General features: G+C 39.0%; 1 protein-coding gene across 1 annotated transcript in view; it reads left to right on the plus strand.

Annotated features, from left to right (window-relative positions):
• The window catches only part of LOC130924859 (gastrula zinc finger protein XlCGF57.1-like), a 33,120-nt gene extending 23,478 nt beyond the window's left edge, over positions 1–9,642 (plus strand). Inside the window, exon 3 of the mRNA XM_057851281.1 lies at positions 8,509–9,642. Within this exon, the coding sequence (XP_057707264.1) occupies positions 8,509–9,591 (1,083 nt within the window). The 3' untranslated portion in view covers positions 9,592–9,642. The remainder of the gene's footprint in view (positions 1–8,508) is intronic.
• The last annotated feature ends 12,253 nt before the right edge of the window (positions 9,643–21,895 follow it).

Below are 21,895 nucleotides of genomic sequence, written 5' to 3' on the forward strand. Positions count from 1 at the left end.
TTCTCGCTGCGTATCTTCCCTGTAATGTTGTCGTACATGTCAGCGTGTCTTGTTCGGTAATATCATTATCGCGTCACATCGAACTCTTTGAAAACAGCGACTGTCTCTTTGCAAATGAGGCAGACACAGTTGTTGCGTGTTTTATTGAAGAAATAGTCCAATATCCACCTATCCTTGAAGCGTCGGACATCGCAGTCAACCTTTTTTTTTTATTGATTGTCGCCATTTTAGAAAATTGGAAGTAAAGGGTCACACGGGGTAATGTTGCTTAGAGTGCTGCTCTTAAAGTTTTCAAACTTTCGTGAGAATAGGCTGATTTTGTTTGGACAAGATAGTTGTAGATATCAGGGTAGCAGATGTCAGGCAGAGAGGGTGAAGACAGCGGGTCGAAAAATAACGATTTAGGCATCAAATATGGATCTAGCTAATGGATAGACTGAAGCTTTTCCACATAACGCCTTTTATGCAACGCATGCAATGAGTTTACAGCGTCTGAAAGCACCGGGGCTTCCATGAATTGCACTATAAATTGCACGACAAATTGAAACCACTGAGAATACGGATAAACAATGACGGACAATATGGCGGCCGGATACAGCGACACGTCATTCTGTGACGTTGGTGAGTAGGGTCTATAGAAGCAGGTGTGTTTAAGCATGATCGATGTTTAGCAGGTCGAGTAATTCTAAAAAAGTATTTTATAACGATTTTAACGCTCTTCTCTGTTCAACATAAAGATCAACTTTTGACGAGAGTGTTAGTTGAGGACATAGCTGATGTTAGTTTCTGTTGGTATTGAATTTGTTAATTAAGTTTTTAATAACATATTTATCAATTTATCAATTCATTTATAACATAGAATTTAAAAAATAAACATGAACAATGAATTTCAAAAATATATCACGAATTTATATGTATTTTATTTCTCCAAGACATGTGAAACAAGCTGCTTTGAGTCTAGACGTCTTGCCAACAGCGACCTCCCCTGGCCGTTCCTTCTCTTCGCCTCGATGTAGTTCTGCCTTGCACTCTTTTTCTTTCGTACTTTAGGAATGGTTAGCGAAGAAGAAAAAAGCTAAATTAAATTAGCCTGAGAAGCTTCATTTGTTGAATATTTTTGGACTCCAGAGATGTAAAGTCGTGATGGGACTTCCAAACGCTTGATCATATCACGCTGAATTTCAGAACCTGAACGTTTCTACTTCCGGTTCACATTGACGCAACCTCTGCGTACCCATCTGGGACTTGCTGTTCTTTCGTCTACCCTTTTCATAACCGAACGACCTCCTTCAAAACATTTTCATAAAGTAAGTACCGAAGTAAGAATTTAGTGGACTAAAAAGTCCCATTTTAAAGCATAGTGGAAGTCGGTTGGCTTTATGTCGAAGCTTCGCAGGCTTACTTAACTTATAGTTTAGCTTAGCTCGCTAGCTAAGACACGGCAACGCATTCCGATTGCTTTGGCTGAACGTCACTTCCTATTTGTGAAGTTTGTTTTCAGGAAAAGTCGATCGGTTAACATGAGCGTAATTACTTTTAATCGTATGAGACGCTTCTCGACTTGTCTTTAAGATGCGACAAATTACTACTGACTGGAGGCCAACGCAATCCAAAACATCAAGTCAAAGAGCAGAACGTGGAAAATAAGGAGAGGAAATCCAGGTCACGGCGAACAACTGAAAAACAAAACGAAGGTAAGATCATGACATTAGTTGTTGTATTTTTTATGCAAAATCAGACTTGGTTTGATTTGATTGTTACTGTAGGGAAGTACTTCTCAAATAGTGGGGCGCACACCCCCACTCCTCCTAGAACGATGCAGGGGGTGGCGCACGTGACCTCTGGGAACATTCTTTTTGCTGTACGAGAGTAAAATGTATTTCCACATCCACTCTAGATGGTGGTGGCACTCTCATTTTCAGAGTGTGCCAAGGGCGTAGGTTTGGTCTCAATATTGGTAGGGACGATATAGACCCTACTCACCAACGTCACAGAATGAGGTGTCGCTGTATCCGGCCGCCATATTGTCCGTCATTGTTTATCCGTATTCTCAATGGTTTCAATTTGTTGTGCAATTTATAGTGCAATTCATGGAAGCCCCGGTGCTTTCAGACGCTGTAAACTCATTGGATGCGTTGCATAAAAGGCGTTATGTGGAAAAGCTTCTGTCTATCCATTCTCCAGATCCATATTTGATGCCTAAATCGTTATTTTTCGACCCGCTGTCTTCGCCCTCTCTGCCTGACATCTGCTACCCTGATATCTACAACTATCTTGTCCACACAAAATCAGCCTATTCTCACGAAAGTTTGAAAAACTTTAAGAGCAGCACTCTAGGCAACATTACCCTGTGTGACCCTTTACTTCCAATTTTCTAAAATGGCGACAATCTATAAAAAAAAAAAAGTTGACTGCGATGGCCGACGCTTCAAGGATAGGTGGATATTGGACTATTTCTTCAATAAAACACGAAACAACTGTGTCTGCCTCATTTGCAAAGAGACAGTCGCTGTTTTCAAAGAGTTTGATGTGACGCGATATTACCAAACAAGACACGCTGACATGTACGACAACATTACAGGGAAGATACGCAGCGAGAAATTATAGCAACTTAATTTAATTTCACAGCAGCAGTATTTCGCAAGAGCCCGAGTGTCGAAAGAGAACGCCACAAAGACGAGACTGTTGAAATTATGTATTTTAAAAAATAATAAAGCAAATGTGACACACAGAAGGGCTAGCTAAAATTTGTTTAAATATATTGTTCTATGTAAATCAGCCCAGGTAGCCCCCCGCATTTTTACCACACCAAATCTGGCCCCCTTTGAAAAAGGTTTGGACACACCTGTTTAACTGATGATCCGTAGACGAGGCCAGCTTCTTTCACTTGTTACCAGCTAAATATTATTCAAAATGTAATGATGGTGGAAGAAAGGGAAGTCACAAACATCTTGAATTTGAAACTATGTCGTACTACGTCGTATGTTGTCGGCGATTAGCCTAGCAATGATCTTAATTGTGGTTATTTGTCAGCCCCGTAGACGAGGCCAGTTTCTTTCACTTGGTACCAGCTAAATATTATTCAAAAAATAACGATGGTGGAAGAAAGGGAAGTCACAAACATCTTGAATTTGAAACTATGTCGTACTACGCCGTATGTTGTCGGCGATTAGCCTAGCAATGATCTTAATTGTGGTTATTTGTCAGCCCCGTAGACGAGGCCAGTTTCTTTTACTTGGTACCAGCTAAATATTATTCAAAAAATAACGATGGTGGAAGAAAGGGAAGTCACAAACATCTTGAATTTGAAACTATGTCGTACTACGACGTATGTTGTCGGTGATTAGCCTAGCAATGATCTTAATTGTGGTTGTCAGGCCAAAACCCTCTAAATATATATTAAATGCATCTTACCGGATATAAAATGACTACTACGTAGTCTGTGGTGATTTTTTGGTGTCCAGTTTTCACGTCGAATTGCAGCCGTCCATTTCGCTCTCCTCTTTGGATCCCTCGGAATACGGTAAAACTTCAAGTCTCTCCTTCCATCTTCTCTGTTAGTGCAACCAACAGCCACACACGCCTTCACCATTTTGATTATTAATGTTAAGGAGCAGAAAAACACGCCGTAAATAGGAGAAATGTACGTAGCCGTAACAGGTTAACACTGTGTTTTGACGGACAAGTGGGCGGAACCATACAGCGAGCACGTGGTACGTGGGTAGGCTCTATTGGCTCTGACCGCATCTGTTAACACAAATATATACGGGACAAGAAGGGGGTTTGACACTTCCATGGAGGTCGTATCCGTGGAATGTCCTGGCCGACCAGTTATTTCCTCAATAAATGTACTTGGACATTTTCTGTTTTACTCTAGAATTGTGTGCCGTTCACTTTCTGTTTTTCCACGAGAATAAAAGAAACTGAGAAAAGAGAAATCGTCTTTGACAGTTTTTACACGACTATTTTTCTTCAACGTCATGTGAGTATGGTCTATAACAGCATAACCTCCATGTACACTTTTTGGCATGAAAACACACACTGAAGGAAATTCTTTCGCCTGCTCCTTTTGTGAGGAAATATTTTGTTGGAAGTATTTGTTGACAAGACACACGCGTATGCACACTGGAGAAAGGCCTTTTGCCTGCTCACTTTGTGGTCAAAGATTCACTCAAAAAGGACATTTAGTATGACACACAAGAAACTACACTGGAGTGAAGCCTTTCGCCTGCACAATTTGCGATAAAGGATTTTCTCAGCGGCATTCTTAAGAAATCCATAAGCGTACACACATAGGAGAAAAGCCTTTTGCCTGCTCACTCTCTGGTAAGAGATTCGCTCAGAAAACAAATTTAGCAACGCAAATGAGCAGAAACTCTGGAGAGAAGCCTTTCGCCTGCTCATTTTGGGAGAAAAGATTTTTTGGGGGGGAAGTACAGTGGGGCAAATAAGTATTTAGTCACCCACTAATTGTGCAAGTTCTCTCGAAAATATTAGAGAGGCCTCTAACTGTCAACATGAGCAAACCTCAACCATGAGAGACAGAATGTGGGGAAAAAAAACAGAAAATCACATTGTTTGATTTTTAAAGAATGTGTCCATGTTACTTTGTCACCTTTTTCACCCCTAACAGAGTTTGCATGCCTGCACTGTATAAGTATAAAAAAGTATTTGTTGAAAAGAATACTCAAGTAAAGAGTAACATTGTGAGTAACTGTGTGGAACATGAATATTTGTTAAATATTGGTAGGCCAAATAGGCCAAAATATGACACAAAAAGACTCGAATTCAGACCAAAACAACACTTAAAACATCAATTAGTAACCGTTTTATCTTAATACTGCCTTGATGAGGTGACAATGTCAACCATCAAGATTTTTGGGACCATATTACGATGCTGATACAATATTTTCAACAACTTTTGGAATTGTTTTGACCCCCCTGCCCTTTATGCACAGTCAAGTGATAAAAATTTGACTGAAATAAAATATAATTTTTTTGTGGAAGAAAAAGAAAACAAATACATACCATTCGTCCAAAGAGCATGAGCGCCCTTTAGTAGAGAAAAAATACTGTTACCTTTGATTGGTATAGACTAGGGCTGCAGCTATCAAATATTTTAGTAATCGACTGAAAATTCTATAGATTAATCGAGTAATCGGATAAAACAAATATATTTTTGGGTGAAGAGCAATTATAAATATACATGAGAATACAAGACTTTTCATCTAATCTTGAACCATTTTCAGTCAGTCAATGTCTTTATTTTCGATGTATATTGTTGAAAACAGCCAACAATTGCATCTCAGATGTAACTAAAATTAAAAAAAGGCTAATTCACTACTTTCACTCAAAAAACCTTTAGATCTTCTTTAAAAAGAAAAAAAAAAATATATATATATATATATATATATACCTAAAAATGCTGTTACGCTTGATAACACACATCACTTAAAAGTTAGGATTTTTTTCCCACGTGTTTCCATTGAATTTCTATTTGTGACAAGCCATTTTTAAGTTCTAGTTAAGTTTTAAGTTAGTAAGTTTTGCTGTGTTCAAAATAAATGTATGATACAGGCTGTATTGGAGAGCATTAGGGACCAGTGCTACCTGGTGTTTTATCCAGCAATGACTACTGAGCTAAAATTGATAGTTAGCATTATTGAGTTTTTATTTTACACCCTCATCACTCCACATCGCTATGTTATGTTAAAGCCTGTAAGTAAGACACGTTTGCCAAGCATCGACAGTGGTCATAATTAATAGAAACCTAGCCCTCCGCAGGGCTAACGTTACGTTAATCTTATTTATTAGCGCTTAGCGCTCTACTGCTTTAAGATGGCGGCTGTTTACTAACGCTGCCCAGACGCGGCCGAGTCTGTCCTTTTGCATCTAGTTCAACATACATGTGATCTCTATGAGACTCATCAGACACGACCAGCTACCAACTAGCATCGTGTGGGTTAGCATTTAGCAACGTCGGCGTCGTTTGTAGCGGCTGTTGGCTGCAATAAGTTTTTTTTCTCTTCTTCTTCTTCCTCTACGTACGTGAAATCAGCGCGTCCCGCATTAAAATTAGTCCGAGCAAAACGTGATGCTTAGAGCTGTCAAAATAAACGATTACTCGTGGTGAATAAAACAACTCGGATCAGTTTTTAAACTCGAGTTACTCGAGTATTCGTTTAAGCTCTAGTATAGACCCTAATCACCAACGTCACACAATGACGTGTCGCTGTATTGTGCCGCCATATTGTCCGTCATTGTGTGTCCGTATTCTCAATGGTCTCAATTTATCGTGCAATTTATAGTGCAATTCATGGAAGCCCCGGTGCCTTCAGATGCTGTAAACTCATTGGATGTGTTGCATAAAAGGCGTTATGTGGAAAAGCTTCGGTCGATCCATTCGCCAGATCCATATTTGATGCCTAAATCGATATTTTTCGACTCGCTGTCTTCGCCTTCTCTGCCTGACATCTGCTACCCTGATATCTACAACTATCTTGTCAGCTTCAAAGATAGGTGGATATTGGACTATTTCTTCAATAAAATACACTGTGTCTGCCTCATTTGTAAAGAGACAGTCGCTGTTTTCAAAGAGTTTGATGTGAGACAATATTACTAAACAAGACACGCTGACATATACGACAAGATTACACGGAAAATACGCAGCGAGAAATTAAAGCAACTCGAAGCTGGTTTAATTTCACAGCAGCGGTATTTCGCAAGAGCCCGAGGGTCGAAAGAGAACGCCACAAAGGCGAGATTGTTGAAATTATGAATTAATAAAAATAATAATAAAGTAAACGTGACACACAGGAGGGCTTGCTAAAAATTTGTTTAAATATATTGTTCTACGTAAATCAGCCAAGGTAGCCCCCCCCCCCCCCCCCACACACACACATTTTTACCACACCAAATCTGGCCCCCTTTGCAATAAATTTGGATACTCCTGTTTAACTGATGATCCGTAGACGAGGCCAGCTTCTTTCACTTGGTACCAACTAAATATTATTCAAAAAATAATGATAGTGAAAGAAATAAACATCTTGAATTTAAAACTGTATGTTTTCGGCGATTAGCCTCGCAATGATCTTAATGGTGGTTGTCAGCCCAAAACCCTCTAAATATATATTAAATGCATCTTACCAGATAAAAAATGACTACTACATAGTCTGTGGTGATCGTTTGGTGCCCAGTATTCTCGTCGAATTGCAGCAGTCCATCTCGTTCTCCTCTTCGGGTCTCTCGAAATACGGTAGAACTTCAAGTCTCTCCGTCTATCTTCCCTGTTACTGCAACCAACCGCCACACACGCCTTTACTATTTTGATTATTAATGTTAACGAGCAGAAAAACACGCCATAATAAGAGGAATGTACGTAGCGGTAATGTGTAAGCACGATGAGCTGACGGACAATATGGTGGATCAAGTCAGGGGGGCGGAGTTGTGACGTCATGTGATTGGGGTCTATAGTGGAGCATGTAGGTATTATTGCATCGTCTCATTGGTGAAAATGAGAGAGCCTCTGTCGGCATCTCTGGCAAAAACCAATTCAATATGTAGAATAAAGAGGAAAAATATATATTGTCTATTGTCATGCAACACATTTGGAACACAAATTATGCTTCTCAGCCCACCATTAAATAAAACATGAAGTTAGTGAATTCATCAATGTATATAGGTAGTCCCCGGGTTACGAACGAGTTCCATTCCTACACCGGAGATGTAACTCAAATTTCCGTGTAATTCAAAGTTAACCCTTTTAATACCGCCTAAATCTCGAAATAACTATCCAAAAACAAGTCAGACACCATTGAACTGTCCTCGCCAGGATGTTGAAGATAAGTCCGTGTGGTTTCCTGACTTTATTCAGCTTCTCATGACATCAACATTTGCGGAATGAAACTAAAATAAAAATGAAATGAAATCAGTTTTATCGTCAACAACAGCAATTCAAAGTTTTGTCGATAACTCGCTGCTAATACAGCAATTACATTGAACACAAACGATTAGCATGTATCAGTTAGCGTTCGCACATCATTAAAAACAATCACACAACTTTCCCAAGTATTTCACAACAATTGAAAACATATAAGAAACGGTACAAAAGGTGTAGCCTGTGGATGCTTCAAAAGTAAAAAATGTGCGCTCAGGGTCTTTCCTCTCTAACACTCGGCTTCTTAGTGGGAGCAAATGGCTCTTCCTTGTGTGTGTATGCGTGCGCGTGTGTGTGCGTTCATCTTAGCGTGAGCAAATTCGTTCTTCGTGTGTAAATGCGCTCTGACTTGCAAGTCTCACGTGCGGAAGTACTACCTGCCCGATGTTTCCTACGCCAAAATAAAAGCATGCATCATAAAACAAAAGTCAACATTGTAAAAGACTGGAGACTCCAGCGTCGTAAAGTCAAAATCACATCAGTCAGGTACGTCGTTACCCAGGGACTACCAGTTTTTCTCTATATAAATCCGACGTCAGCAAATCACGTGATTTTTTTTTTCACCCACCCAGGGTCCCACAGACGTAAGTGTAGAAGATCTGCACCCTGAGAAGCCCGACCCCATCCACGTTAAACAGGAGGAGGAGTCCGACATGCCGTGGATCAAACAGGAGGCGAAGCCAGAGACCCCTGACATTAAAGAAGAAAAACAGGAAGTTGAAATCCTCAAATTTTCAATGGGTGTCGGTGTGAAGAGCGAAGAAGACGAAGGACCAAGCGAAGGGAGCAGAGAAGCGAACCCTTTGAGCGACGGCTCATTTCAGCACGTGACAACAAAAGGAGAGGGACGATCGCAACCGGACGGCCTGTCAGCTCCATTTTCGAACAGCGACGACATAACTTCACATTCTTCTGACTTTGATACTGATGAGGAAGAGGATGACTTTGACCAAAATGATTCAAAATCTTTAAACAAGTCATCAGTGAAAAGAGACACAAAAGAATGTACGGTTGGGAAACCTTTTCGCTGCTCGCTTTGTGATAAAACATTTCCTTGGAAATGCAAGTTAAAGGTACACATGCGTACACACACTGGAGAGAAGCCTTTTGCCTGCACACTTTGTGGTAAAAGATTCACCAATAAGGGACTTTTAAACAAGCACACAAGCATACACACTGGAGATAAGCCATATGCCTGCACACTTTGTGATAAAAAATACTCCACGAAGGCAAATTTAAACATTCACACAAGAACACACACTGGAGAGAAGCCTTTTGCCTGCACAATTTGTGGTAAACAGTTCGCCCATAAGGTAAGTTTAAACATTCACACAAGCACACACACTGGAAAGAGACCTTTTGCCTGCACAGTTTGTGGTAAAAGATTCACCTATAAGGGAGATTTAAACAGGCACACAAGCATACACACTGGAGATAAGCCTTATGCCTGCACACTTTGTGACAAAAAATACTTCACGAAGGCAAATTTAAACATTCACACAAGAACACACACTGGAGAGAAGCCTTATGCCTGCACTCTTTGTGGTAAAAGATACTTCAAGAAGGCAGATTTAAACACACAAGAAATCACACTGGAGAGAAACCTTTTGCCTGCACACGTTGTGGTAAAAAATTCACTCAGAAGGGACAATTAGTATCGCACACAAGAAACCATACTGGAGAGAAGCCTTTTGCCTGCACACTTTGTGGTAAAAGATTCACCAATAAGGGACTTTTAAACAAGCACACAAGCATACACACTGGAGATAAGCCTTATGCCTGCACACTTTGTGATAAAAAATTCTTCTCAAAGGCCAATTTAAACATTCACACAAGAACACACACTGGAGAGAAGCCTTTTGCCTGCACACTTTGTGGTAAAAGATTCACCAATAAGGGAGATTTAAACAGGCACACAAGCATACACACTGGAGATAAGCCTTATGCCTGCACACTTTGTGACAAAAAATACTTCACGAAGGCAAATTTAAACATTCACACAAGAACACACACTGGAGAGAAGCCTTTTGCCTGCTCACTTTGTGGTAAAAGATTCACTCAGAAGGTACAATTAGTATCGCACACAAGAAACCACACTGGAGAGAAGCCTTATACCTGCACACTTTGTGATAAAAAATACTCCACCAAGGGAAATTTAAACATTCAGACAAGAACACACACTGGAAAGAAGCCTTACTCTTGCACACTTTGCGAGAAAAGATTTAGTAAGAAGACCAATTTAGAAAGACATGTGCAAACACACTGAAATACATAATGATATGAAATGACATAAAGAACAAAATAATTTTTCAGGTGCTGCTCTTTTTCACAACTATCCAATATACACAAGGCTGAAAAAGCTATTTCTACTCCTGCACTCCTCTTTTTCATAAAATGCTGTATTGTAAGCCAAAAGAACTGTTTGAGCACCTGCCCCTTTGCCCCTACATGACCAAAGTTCCCCTTTTGACTGGGCTTTTTTTTTGTTGTTTTGTTTTTTGGTGCGTATGTGTGTGCTGGCTGAGTGCAGACACGCCACCGAGAACTTTACTTGAACACTGAAAAAAACCTTTTAAAAGGAAAAAAGCCGTCTGAGTGCCTCTAAGCCGCCGCATAACCCCCCCCCGTCCTTTTTGACCTGTGTGTGTGGTCGGGGTGCAACGGTTCAGTTAGCCCACGGTTCGGTTCGAACCTCGGTTTTGGGATCACGGTTTCGGTTCGGTTTGCGTTTTGCATTAAAAAAAAAAAAGGCTGACTTCCAGAAGACTGACTTTATTTTGCTTTAAGAAAATGAAATAAACACTTAAAATGTAAACATTTTTAACTGTCAAAATGTCTCTTAGCTCTTTGGCTAGTGTAGTGACTGACTACTGAAATACACACAGTAGTAAAAAAAAAAGTTGCACATTAGCTTGAACTACTGAGTGAACTGACTGAATATAAACGACAGTTCAGGGGAAACAAACAATAACAAAAATAAAACGGCCAGCAACAGCAACAAATAAATAAAAATACTAACCGTTTTCATGTAACAAATACTTCTGTACAGTAAAGCCAAAAGAGCAACATCAGTTACAGTTACTGTTAATAGATAATAGCTATTATTTAGATTATTTTTTCTTTTTTTCAAGTTTGATATTCTTATGCAATAACACAAGCCTGTCGACATTCTCCGGAGCAAGGCGAGAGCGGCATGCACTGATAATGTCCCCTGCAGTGGAGAAAACTCTTTCGCTTGGAACAGAGGTTCCTGGGACACAGAAGTTCCTTTGAGCAACTTTTGCCAAATAGGGGAACTTGCCCTCTTCCTTCTCCCACCATTTAAAAGGAGTGCCATCCACATCGAGACAGTCCTTTGAAATGTACAGAGTGACTACCTCCTCAACTTGCAAGTGAAGGGGGCTGACCTGTGCCTGCTGTTATATTTTCCTCTCCCTCCGCATTGTAGTCCACGGGGAAACCAAAATGTTTCCACACCGCAGATTTAATAAAAGCCTGTGTTTCCTCAAAATTCGGTCACTCCACTCCTCCGCTCACGATAGCTTTTTCTGTTTTCCCTCTTGTTTCACTTGGCTCGTAAGTGAGAGAGGCGTTACTCTGCTCATATTACACAGTTGCTTGACAGCGATTGGACATTTACTCGCGGGATGGGATTTTCTCCACAGTTGCGCTTCACTGTGCTTCTGTGTACACAGGCACACAGAGCTCGAACAATTCATTCTACAGAGCGTTCGGAATAAATTAATTTCGAAACCGAAAAGGTGCGGTTAATAAAGGCGTATTGAACCGTACTGGGCGAACCGTACGGTTCGGGTTTGAACCGCAAACCATTGCACTGCTAGTGTGTGGTGAGGAGTCCGAGGACATCTGGTGGTGTTAAAGTGTTACCATGGTTTTACCCTGTGAAACTGAAATTTTGTGTGAGAGAATTTTATTCATGCTTAAAACACAATCATTATGCATCATATTTTGTATGCTTGCAAGAGTACATTATAGCATTAATCTGTTGAGTCTGCCTTCCCATAGACCAGTGTTTTTCAAGCGGTGTGCCGCGGCACACTATCGTCAGATGTGACGCGAGAAATTATCTAATGCCGCATTTATATATATATATATAAATTTGGAATGTCCGTAACTGTACAGGCCCTTGAAGGGGCCGTCAGACTGCAGAGTAGTGACGTACCGGGAAGCTAGCAAGGAGGGAGGGATTCTCAGGGAGAACGGCGTGAGAGCGCCTCTTTCCTCGGTTGCATGTTGCGGATGCCGCTCTTATTTTGTTTATTATTTTCCATTGTTGCCACAATAAAATGGGAAAGTCATCACTAACTCCTCTCCTTTCTATTTCCCCATTCGGGGCTCTTACACTATTGTTTTTTTACGTCGTCGGGCGGAGTTGCAGTAGAAGGAAGGAAGGAGTAGGTAGAAAGTTCTCTGTCGTGTGCAGATGAGCGGAGTATCGCTCGTGTCGCGTTCAAAAACAGCTCGGATTTCTAGCCATCAACGACCTTGCTCTCCACGACAATGTGGACCCCAGCACGTGTACTGCACATCATATGGTTAGACTCGTCATGTGTCGATGTACTCCAAAGTGTCCTTCCTATTATATCCATTTGTGACGACCGTCAATCCTCCTCATGTGTTTTATTCCAACACGTTGTTGAGAACCGCAAGGTGGCTAAGGGCTAAAAATCCAAGCAGTTATTGAACACGACACAAGGAGCAATCCAAAAACAGCGCCATGGTGCCAAGCAAGTTTAAACGTCATCACCAAACGAAACACCTGTCGCTTCAAAACAAGTCGATGGAGTATTTTGTTTGCCTTCGTGAAAACACAGAGAAACAGGCAACTTTTTGATAAAAACTACAAAGGTAAATGAGAAAGCCAGTTACCTTGTTGCTAAATCCAAAAAGTCCCACACCGTGACAGAGACATTTAATACTACCTCCTTGCAAAGCTATTGTCTGTGAGATGCTCAGCCCTGATGTGGTTAAAGACATTGCTCAAGTCCCCCTTTCTGATAATTCTGACCTTTTTTAGGCCTAGCTACTATTAAAAAATTTTTTTAAAAATAATAAAAACTATGGATGAGAATTGATACGATTTTTACGATTCCGATTCCATTATCGACATTGCTTAACGATTCGATTCTTTATCGATTCTCTTATCGATTCTAATTTGGGGAAAAAGAAGAACAAACATTTTGATTGGCATCGAGTTTGTAAGGTTGTGACTTCTGATTAAACAAACTCACAACAAGGTCAAAAGAGGCCCAAAGCCTCAATGTTAACTGTGGCAATAATTGGCAAATGCACAAGAATGTGTAACATTTAACTGAAACATTTTTCCAATAGAAATGAAAAATATTGGTATATATTGGCATATAGGTCGTTGTTCTGCCTTAGGCAATATGTGTTAAAGCAGGGGTCCCCAAACTTTTTCCTGTGAGGGCCACATAACTTTTCCCTTTTCTGTTGTAACAGAAAAAGTGTGACGATTGCAGGAGTGCCTAAACGTAAAAAAATGATTGTTTTTCAGAAAGCCACAATCAAATAACCCTTTCTAGATTCTTCACGTAACAAAAGTAAATAAAATAAAAATGATAATATAGTATAATATAATAAATAATACCGTAATTTTCGGACTATAAGCCGCTACTTTTTTCCTTCATTTTGAATTCTGCGGCTTATAGTCCAGTGTGGCTTATTTGAAGATTTATTGGGTTTAATAGGTAACAATTTATTACAAAGCGCCATCATAACATTGTCATAAGACCGTCATTCATAGTTATGACAGTATCATGGGCATTACTGAATGCTTATGTTGTGAAGTGACATCCGGCAAATTATGTCAATAACTCAATTTATGTCCAGCTTGGATGTTTTACATCCATTCAAAAGTGAGATAATTTGCCGGATACCACTAAATGACATCTGTTATAAGCATTCATAAATGCTCATGACAGTGTCATGTAATAATTATGACAGTCTTATGGCACCATTGTCTAATAAAGTGTTACCAAATACCATAACTAGCAATTAATGAAACAACTGGAACAGTAACTGAAGAAATTATTTGCACAGGACATGAATTTTGATTGTATATACATCTGTAGCGCTGCAATGCATGCTCGGAGGCATGTTGGACAACAAAAGTGTTGACAGCAGGTGGCAGAAGAGGTTGACTGTTTAACAGTGATGGCCAAATTAAACTTCTTGAAGCAATGAAGCTTTGCAGCCAATTGGTTCAAAGTAATTGGTATGACGACGATCTCAAATAAAGTATTACTGGTTAATATCCTTTTCGTGTAAATATCCCATGATACATACATACAGTGGGGAGAACAAGTATTTGATACACTGCCAATGTAGGGGAGAACATGTATTTGATACACTGCCAATGGGAAAACCCATTGGCAGTGTATCAAATACTTGTTCTCCCCACTGTATATACATACATACATACAGTACATACATACATACTACGGGACGGCTGCGGCTTATAGTCCAGTGCGGCTTATCTATGAACAAATGCCGTTTTCGTGCCGAATTTGGTGGGGGGGCAGCTTATAGTCAGGTGCGCCTTATAGTGCGAAAATTAGGGTAGTAACACTATTAAATAGATAATAACCAAATAACCCTCTCTGAGTTCTTCACAGAAAAAGGCCAGGAAATAACACTATTGAGAAAAAAAATAAAAATAAGAAAAAATTCAAAATGCTCTCTGGTATTGTTCAGGGGGCCGTATCCGGCCTGCGGGCCGTAGTTTGGGGACCCCTGTGTTAAAGTGTATTATTTACCATTATGTTGAAATGCATCCCTTAGTTTTTATGGTGCTTTCCCGCTCAAGTGGGGGCGCCCTTGCGCTTCCTCACGTGAAGAAGAGCGCGCTTACACGTGAAGAAGAAGTGCCGCATCCGAGTGAGTGAGCGAGTTAGTGAGAGAGGGAATTACTGCTACGAGCCTACGTTCTTTGTTAATGTTTGTAAATTATCTACAGAGGCAACGCCTGTATGTATCATCTTTTGTGTTGTTGTGTGTTTCCACTCGCGATCGGACATCTAAATCCAGTTGTGTAGTGGTTTGAACGATGTGCTAATGCTAGCGAACGCATGCTAACAGTTTGTATTATTAATGTATTATAAGCTAATCATCGCTGATTTACGTTGATGCAAACCTGTTTGTTATTGGGGACAAAATTGCTTTGTTTCATTTCTATTTTTAGTTTCACTCTTCACGATGGTTGAATAAAGTTAGCAAATTATACCAATGTCTTCTGTATCGTCATTTGGGAGTTTAGCTAACTGTATAGCCAGGACTGACCCTTAGCGTCCCGGTGAGGACATTGCAGTCGTATTCCCTCCCGATGCAGTTATCTCCGCCTTGCAATGACTGCAAGTCACTTTGTTGTAATTTTTTGAAGACACACTTTCGAGCGATTGAAGTTTTTGAACCAACGTGCTGTCATTGTTATATTTACGGCTGCAATGCTCGTGAAGTGAAGTGCAGCCAAACTTTGGAGCGAATGGTTCTTGGCGCCATGCCAGTTTGATGCGTCTGGACAACAAGACACGTCACGACGCAATATGCGTCTTTAGGAATCGTTAATGGATCGTTAAGGCTTTTTCATTGTGATGTCGAGGCCTCGAAACACTAGGAACCGGTTCGGAATTGGAATCGGATTTCGATTCCCATCCATAATAAAAACAGAGACTGAGAGCGGTTGAAGAATAAGGATATCGACTCTGTGTTCATCTAAAAAGGCTCAAGTTTCACACTGAGTAAGTATACATATTGAGAAATTATTTTATAATTAAATTATACTGTGCAGAAACTAATTTTGGAACATTTTAAGTTTGTGGTGTGCCGCAAGTTTTTTTCCAATGTAAAAACGTGCCTTGAGTCAAAAAAGGTTGAAAAACACTGCCATAGACTATCACCATATGCCCAAATATGGACTGTGATGTTCCGTTGTTTTTCAACATGCCTTGAATGAATCCAAGGGAAGACTGTTTTCTTATCTTCGTTCCACCCGGCACCAGTGTTCAAGGTCTCAGCTCAAAGATGTTTTTGTATGGAAAAATACCAAGGTTTGTGAGATGATAAGTTTCGTTTCTATGATGTCAACCCATAAATAGAGGCATGCCCTGCATTTCTCTTTTGTCCACATGCGGAGAGGCGCTTTGTGCGTGGCTCCGCGTCTTTACCCGAGAGCTCTTGTACTAAAACCTTCGAAGAAAATCAATCCATGGTTGTGGTCGTATTTATTTCTCTAATCAAGGTGTTGAAGTAACACTTGTCTTGGAGTTCAAACTGAACTTCCCTGACATTGTGAAATTGTGAAAATTGTTACACCAGGTTTACTTTGGGGATTTTTGAAAAAATAATAATTTTCTTTTAGTTTTCTACTTTTATAATTAATTACCTCCCAGGCCCATGGCTATTTCGATCCGTGTGTCTCTACTCTCTATAGGCAACCATATTTGTCCGTTCTCTTCACAGCATTATGTAGAAAGGTACGCATGTTTAAGTTGGGTTCTAAATTTAATATTTGCAATCGTCTCTCTATTTCATTTTCTTAATATGATAATTTGGTCATTCCATTTCTATGTATTTTTTGGTAAAAATAAATATTTTTGTATATTTCCTGCTAGTCGCCCTTGTTAAGTGTTCTGTCTTCTCTCTCTTCACAACGTTATTGTGAAAGAAATTAAAAAAGCTTTAAAAATAAAAGCCACTAGGGAATTTTATTTTTATTATTTACGATTTATATTTCATTATGTAGACATGCCTCAGAAGGAAAGGAGGTTGAGGGGTTAAAAAAAAAAGGAGCTGGATGAGGCTGTCAACTCATTAGCTCCCAAAAACATATAAATACGTTCTATTTTTAATTGCTTCAGTGTCCCAAAAACGTATTTGTACGTCTTTTGCGTTTTTTTGGTGTTTTTTTTTTTAAATAAAAGGCATCTGTAGGTTCTGATGTATCTAAGATACAATGCACAAAGCTCAAAACTCATTTTAAAGCAATAAAACTGGCCACTGGAGGTCAATAGCGCATTTGGTAAGAACTCATCTCGGGCCAAGAACCAAGAGAGACCAAGAGCTCACGTTGCGTTACTCCTTAGCCCGAGGTTGAAACCAACGATGAAGATGATGAAAAAAAGTGAGACCGATCTTGATCCAGACTCATCAGATTACCGTCCTGGGAGCCACCTCATTCAACCAGGAGCAGCCGAGAGCCTTCCCCGTTGTTATGTGGGCAAATAGTTCAACAGTTCAATAGTTATGATTAAAAAATTGTTACTTTGCGATCAAAAGCTCTATTTGTCTTGTTGTTTGTTATTTTGTAGAACGAAAACGTTATCCAGATGCTTGGAATGTCAAAGGTAGATCCCTAATCAGCTGGGTGAAGAACACCATCAGTAAGAATAACACAGTTTGCAAGGATATTCAGGTGTAAAATCCAACAATTACAAACACAATTACAATGTTATTGTTCTAAAACATTTTATATCATTATCATTAGGTGCGAGAGTTGTCAAATATGAATAATAATGAAGTAATAGTTTTGAAAAAACTGTGCTATAAGTGGCTCACTGAACATCTCATGGTTTGTTCTCAGATGGACAAGTTGAGGAAGTTTTGATATAGAGGTTGAAGGAAGAGGAAAAGACTGAGTCACAACCAGAAAGTGTTGATGACAGTGTTGATTTCTGTTCACTATTCCCGCCACCCTCCCGTTAAAATCTGTCACAGTCACAGCCAATTATACTGCACAGCTGGAAACTGGAAGTTATCATGTTGTAAAGTATTACATTCTTGTTCATGTACCGCTTTTGCATGAGCTGATTTTAAGGGGGGATCAGGGGCATCGTGGCCGAAAAGTGTCATTGCATGTAATTGATTTTCCCATATATATAAAAGTTGTAAAGCAATTAAACTGCTACAAAAATGAATGAAATGAACAAAAAAATATTTTTATAATGGGTCAAAATTATTTTTCGAACAGATCATGTGACTAGCACTTTAGAGTGACGGTCATTTCCTTTGCATATAATTAAAAAAAGAAAAATCAGGGGAGGGCAATTTAATCTTTCAAATTATTTTTTTCCTTTGATTTAAAATATTGATGAAGCAACTTTTGGGGGATTGAATGATTTACACACAAATGTCCTCCTCATAATATGGCCTGAACACGAAAACAATGGCTTCAATCAAAGACTTTTTCAATGAAAAATTAAGTGTTCAAATGCAAATTTTTCTATCTCAAATATTTTTTCGCATCCAAAAACTTTTTCTGTGATTGGAATTTTTCTTTTTAAAAATATACATTTTTTTGAAGCACCTTATTTTTTATTAAATGATAAAGACAAAAATGTGCTCTCCAAAATGTGGCCCAAACAACAATCAAAGAAAAATAGGTTTCACGTGCATTCTGTTGAGTTTCAAACTTATTTTTGCATTCAAACACATTTTTTTTTTTTTTTTGATTGAAGCGACTTTTTTTGGGGTTGAAAATATATATTTTGATTGAAGCAGCCATTTTTTTAATTGAAGCAACTTTTTTAATTGAATAATAAAGACACAAATCTACCTCCATATGACTCCGCCCAGGGGATACAATTTTTGACTGGGGTAACTACATTGGCACGACACCGGCGGGCGTACCATAGTCAATGGATGACGATCTTGGCGTAAAGTATTGTCAAGCAGCCTGATTTAGAATTCCCAAAAAACAAAAGAAACAAAAAACGCTCATTTTCAACTTTGCGTTTCCGGGACAGCAACATGTTGTGCCCCCTCTGCCCCGAAAGTCAAACTCTGCCTATGCCCTTTTGTTCTTTTATTAAATACTTTGTTCTTTCCGTTGTTAAATATGCTGATAAAAAAAAGTTTTTAAAAAAAATCCATTAAAATCAATTGGACCAACCCATGGAGGCCTAGATTTCGAGTTATACTCAAAAGACATTCCCAATGAGTGACGACATCTGACGGATATGTTCAGTCTTTTTAAAGTTGCTGTGCAGTGGGGAGGCTAATCAGAAGGGTTATCAGGCCAGTGTCCAGGGGTGTCAGTCTTGAATTGAGCAGGAGAATTTGTGCGTTACTGTTGCATGGGTGACGGGAGTTACCGTGCCAATGGAATGCGACGCCATCTTCAAATGTTGCGATTAGCGTTGTTCCGATCAAGTTTTTTTGCTCCCGATCCGATGCCGATCCTTTTAGTTTATCTGCCGATCCCGATATTTCCCGATCCGATTGCTTTTTTTTTGCTCCCGATTCAATTCCAATCATTCCTGATAATTTTTCCCGATCGTATACATTTTGGCAATGCATTAAGAAAAAAATGAATAAAACTCGGACGAATATTTACATTCAACATACAGTACATAGGTACTGTATTTGTTTATTATGACAATAAATCCTCAAGATGGCATTTACATTATTAACATTCTTTCTGTGAGAGGGATCCACGGATAGAAAGACTTGTAATTCTTAAAGGATAAATGTGACTTTGTATATTGTGACTAAATATTGCCATCTAGTGTACTTGAGCTTTCAGTAAATGATACTGTAGCCATTTAACTTCTGCCCAAATGCATGATGGGAAGTGCAACCATGACTGCGTCGTGGTACCAATGGATATATCTTCTCTGCGTTGGGAAATAATGTAGGGTGTTAAGAAAAAGATCACCTACTATCTTTCTTCCCCACATTGCTTCCCACGATTATCCTAATCGTTGGGAGAGGGATTATAAGGCTTTAGCCATTTAAAAAAAGGCTCCAAAAGCTGCCAAAATTCTCTCTACTCATTTTACGCTGCCTTTTAGCTCTATATACTGTATGGGTAAAATGGCGCCATTATAGATTGAATGTGACAATGCGTGAGTGGGTCGTGCAGTGCATGCGTTAATTGCATTAAATATTGGAACGTGATAAATGTAATATATATTAATTCTCGCCGTTAACGCGTTAATTTTGATAACCCTACCTTAAGCTTAAACTAAAGACTCTGGAAGAGTGTAACACATTTTGTCTGTAACGTTAAATACAATAAGAAAACGATTTAATTAAAATATATATATATATATATTAAAAAAAGGCATGTCCGATATTTTTTTTTGCCGATACGGATACTTTAAAAATGACGTGATCGTACCCGATCGATCGGTTGGGCTCTAGTTGGTCTGACAACCAGGTTTGTTCCAATTCTATTTACTTTCGCACCAACCCGGTAAGGGCACGTACATTGTTGTCCTCATAGACGGAGTTTGACTTTTGGGGCAGGGAGGGCACAACATGTTAATGACCCCGAAACGCAGTGTCAGCATTAAAATGAACTTACAAGAATATTTATAATAATAAGTTGACACTGAGCGTTTTTTTGAATGCAAAAATAAAATTTGAAACAACAAAAAAAGCTTTTTTTTTTTTTTTTTTTTTTTTTTTTTTGTTGATTGAAGTCAAGTTTTTTAAAGCAACTTTTTTGATTGAAGTAATGTTGATTTGTATTTGGGCCACATTTTGGCTAGGACATTTTTGTCTTTATTATTCAAATCTAAAAATAAGTTGCTTCAAAAAAAAAAATATTTTTTAAAAAATCACTTCAATCAAAAAAAGCTAAACTTTAATCATGGAAAAAGTTTTTGAATGCGAAAAAATTTTTGATATTGAAAAATTTGCATTTGAACACTTAATTTTTCATTGAAAAAGTTTTCTTTGCTTGAAGCAATCCTTTTTGTGTTTGGGCCATATTATGAGTAGGAAATTTGTGTCTAAATTATTTAATCCCCCCCAAAAATATTTTTTTTAATCAAAGAAAAAAAAATCATTTGAAAAATAAAATTTCCCTCCCCTAATTTTTTTTTTGTGGAAAATTATATGCAGAGCAAATGACCGTCTAAGTTGCTAGTCACATGATCTGTTGGAGAAATAATTTTGACCCATCATATAAACATTTTTTTTGTTCGTTTCATTCATTATTGTTGCAGTTTTATTGCTTAGCGACTTTTATATAAATATATAGGAAAGTCAATAACATGCAATGACACTTTTTGGCCACCAGGAGGGGCCTGGACCCCTGGCCCCCCCTTAAAATCAGCTTATGGTTGTCCTCACTGCTCTCCGCTATCTCGGCGCAGTCCAGGCTAAGACACGTTTTTCCAATGGACTACGTCGCCGTCATTGCCCCCAGCCAATTGCGTCCTTTCAGGCACTCAAATTTTAATTGTCTTCTGTTTATTAAAACCATAGTGTCATCAACAATCTTATTTTATGAGTGTTGAAAGAAATGGTGGAGGAAATGTTTTGTATTCATAAATGTGTCCTCAGTTGATGTTGAAATAATGTTCCTATTGCTTGTTATTATTGACATATTATCTTTCGCCACAAGATGGCAGGATGGGACTTAATTCTCTAAAGTGCTACATTTATTACTTCTTTGTGTTTGACTTTGATGACTTTGATTTGTGGGATTGCCTGTGAAGACAGCAATGAGAGAGGATGTATCCGCATGTCAGCGGAAATTAAACATGCCAAGTTTTGGCTAAAAGACAATTTATTCTCTGTCAATTCTTCCTACGAATGCAACGTTGCGCTGCAACCACCTCAACAGGTTATGGGCCCAGGAGTCATTCGAAGGTAAAGTCAGTTTCCACCGTGTAGAAGGTCGCGAAGGACAGCGTGCTCATGGACTGCTGATTAGCGGAAAAAGCTAACAAGCAACATGAATCCACGAGGAACAAGTAGGTTACCTCGACTGGCATTTGACAGAGATGAAGCTAAATATGAACTCTGGGAAACTAAAATGTTGGGACATTTTCATCTAATCGGGCTAAAGAAGACAGTGCTGGTAGGACCAAACATTGAAGCCGAGAGAGAAAATGATGAAATGAAAAATGCGGACGCGTATGCTGAAATGATACAACTTCTAGATGATAAAAGCCTTTCGTTAATAATGAG

The sequence above is a fragment of the Corythoichthys intestinalis genome, chromosome 1 (genome assembly GCF_030265065.1).
Source record: "Corythoichthys intestinalis isolate RoL2023-P3 chromosome 1, ASM3026506v1, whole genome shotgun sequence".
NCBI lineage: Eukaryota > Metazoa > Chordata > Actinopteri > Syngnathiformes > Syngnathidae > Corythoichthys > Corythoichthys intestinalis.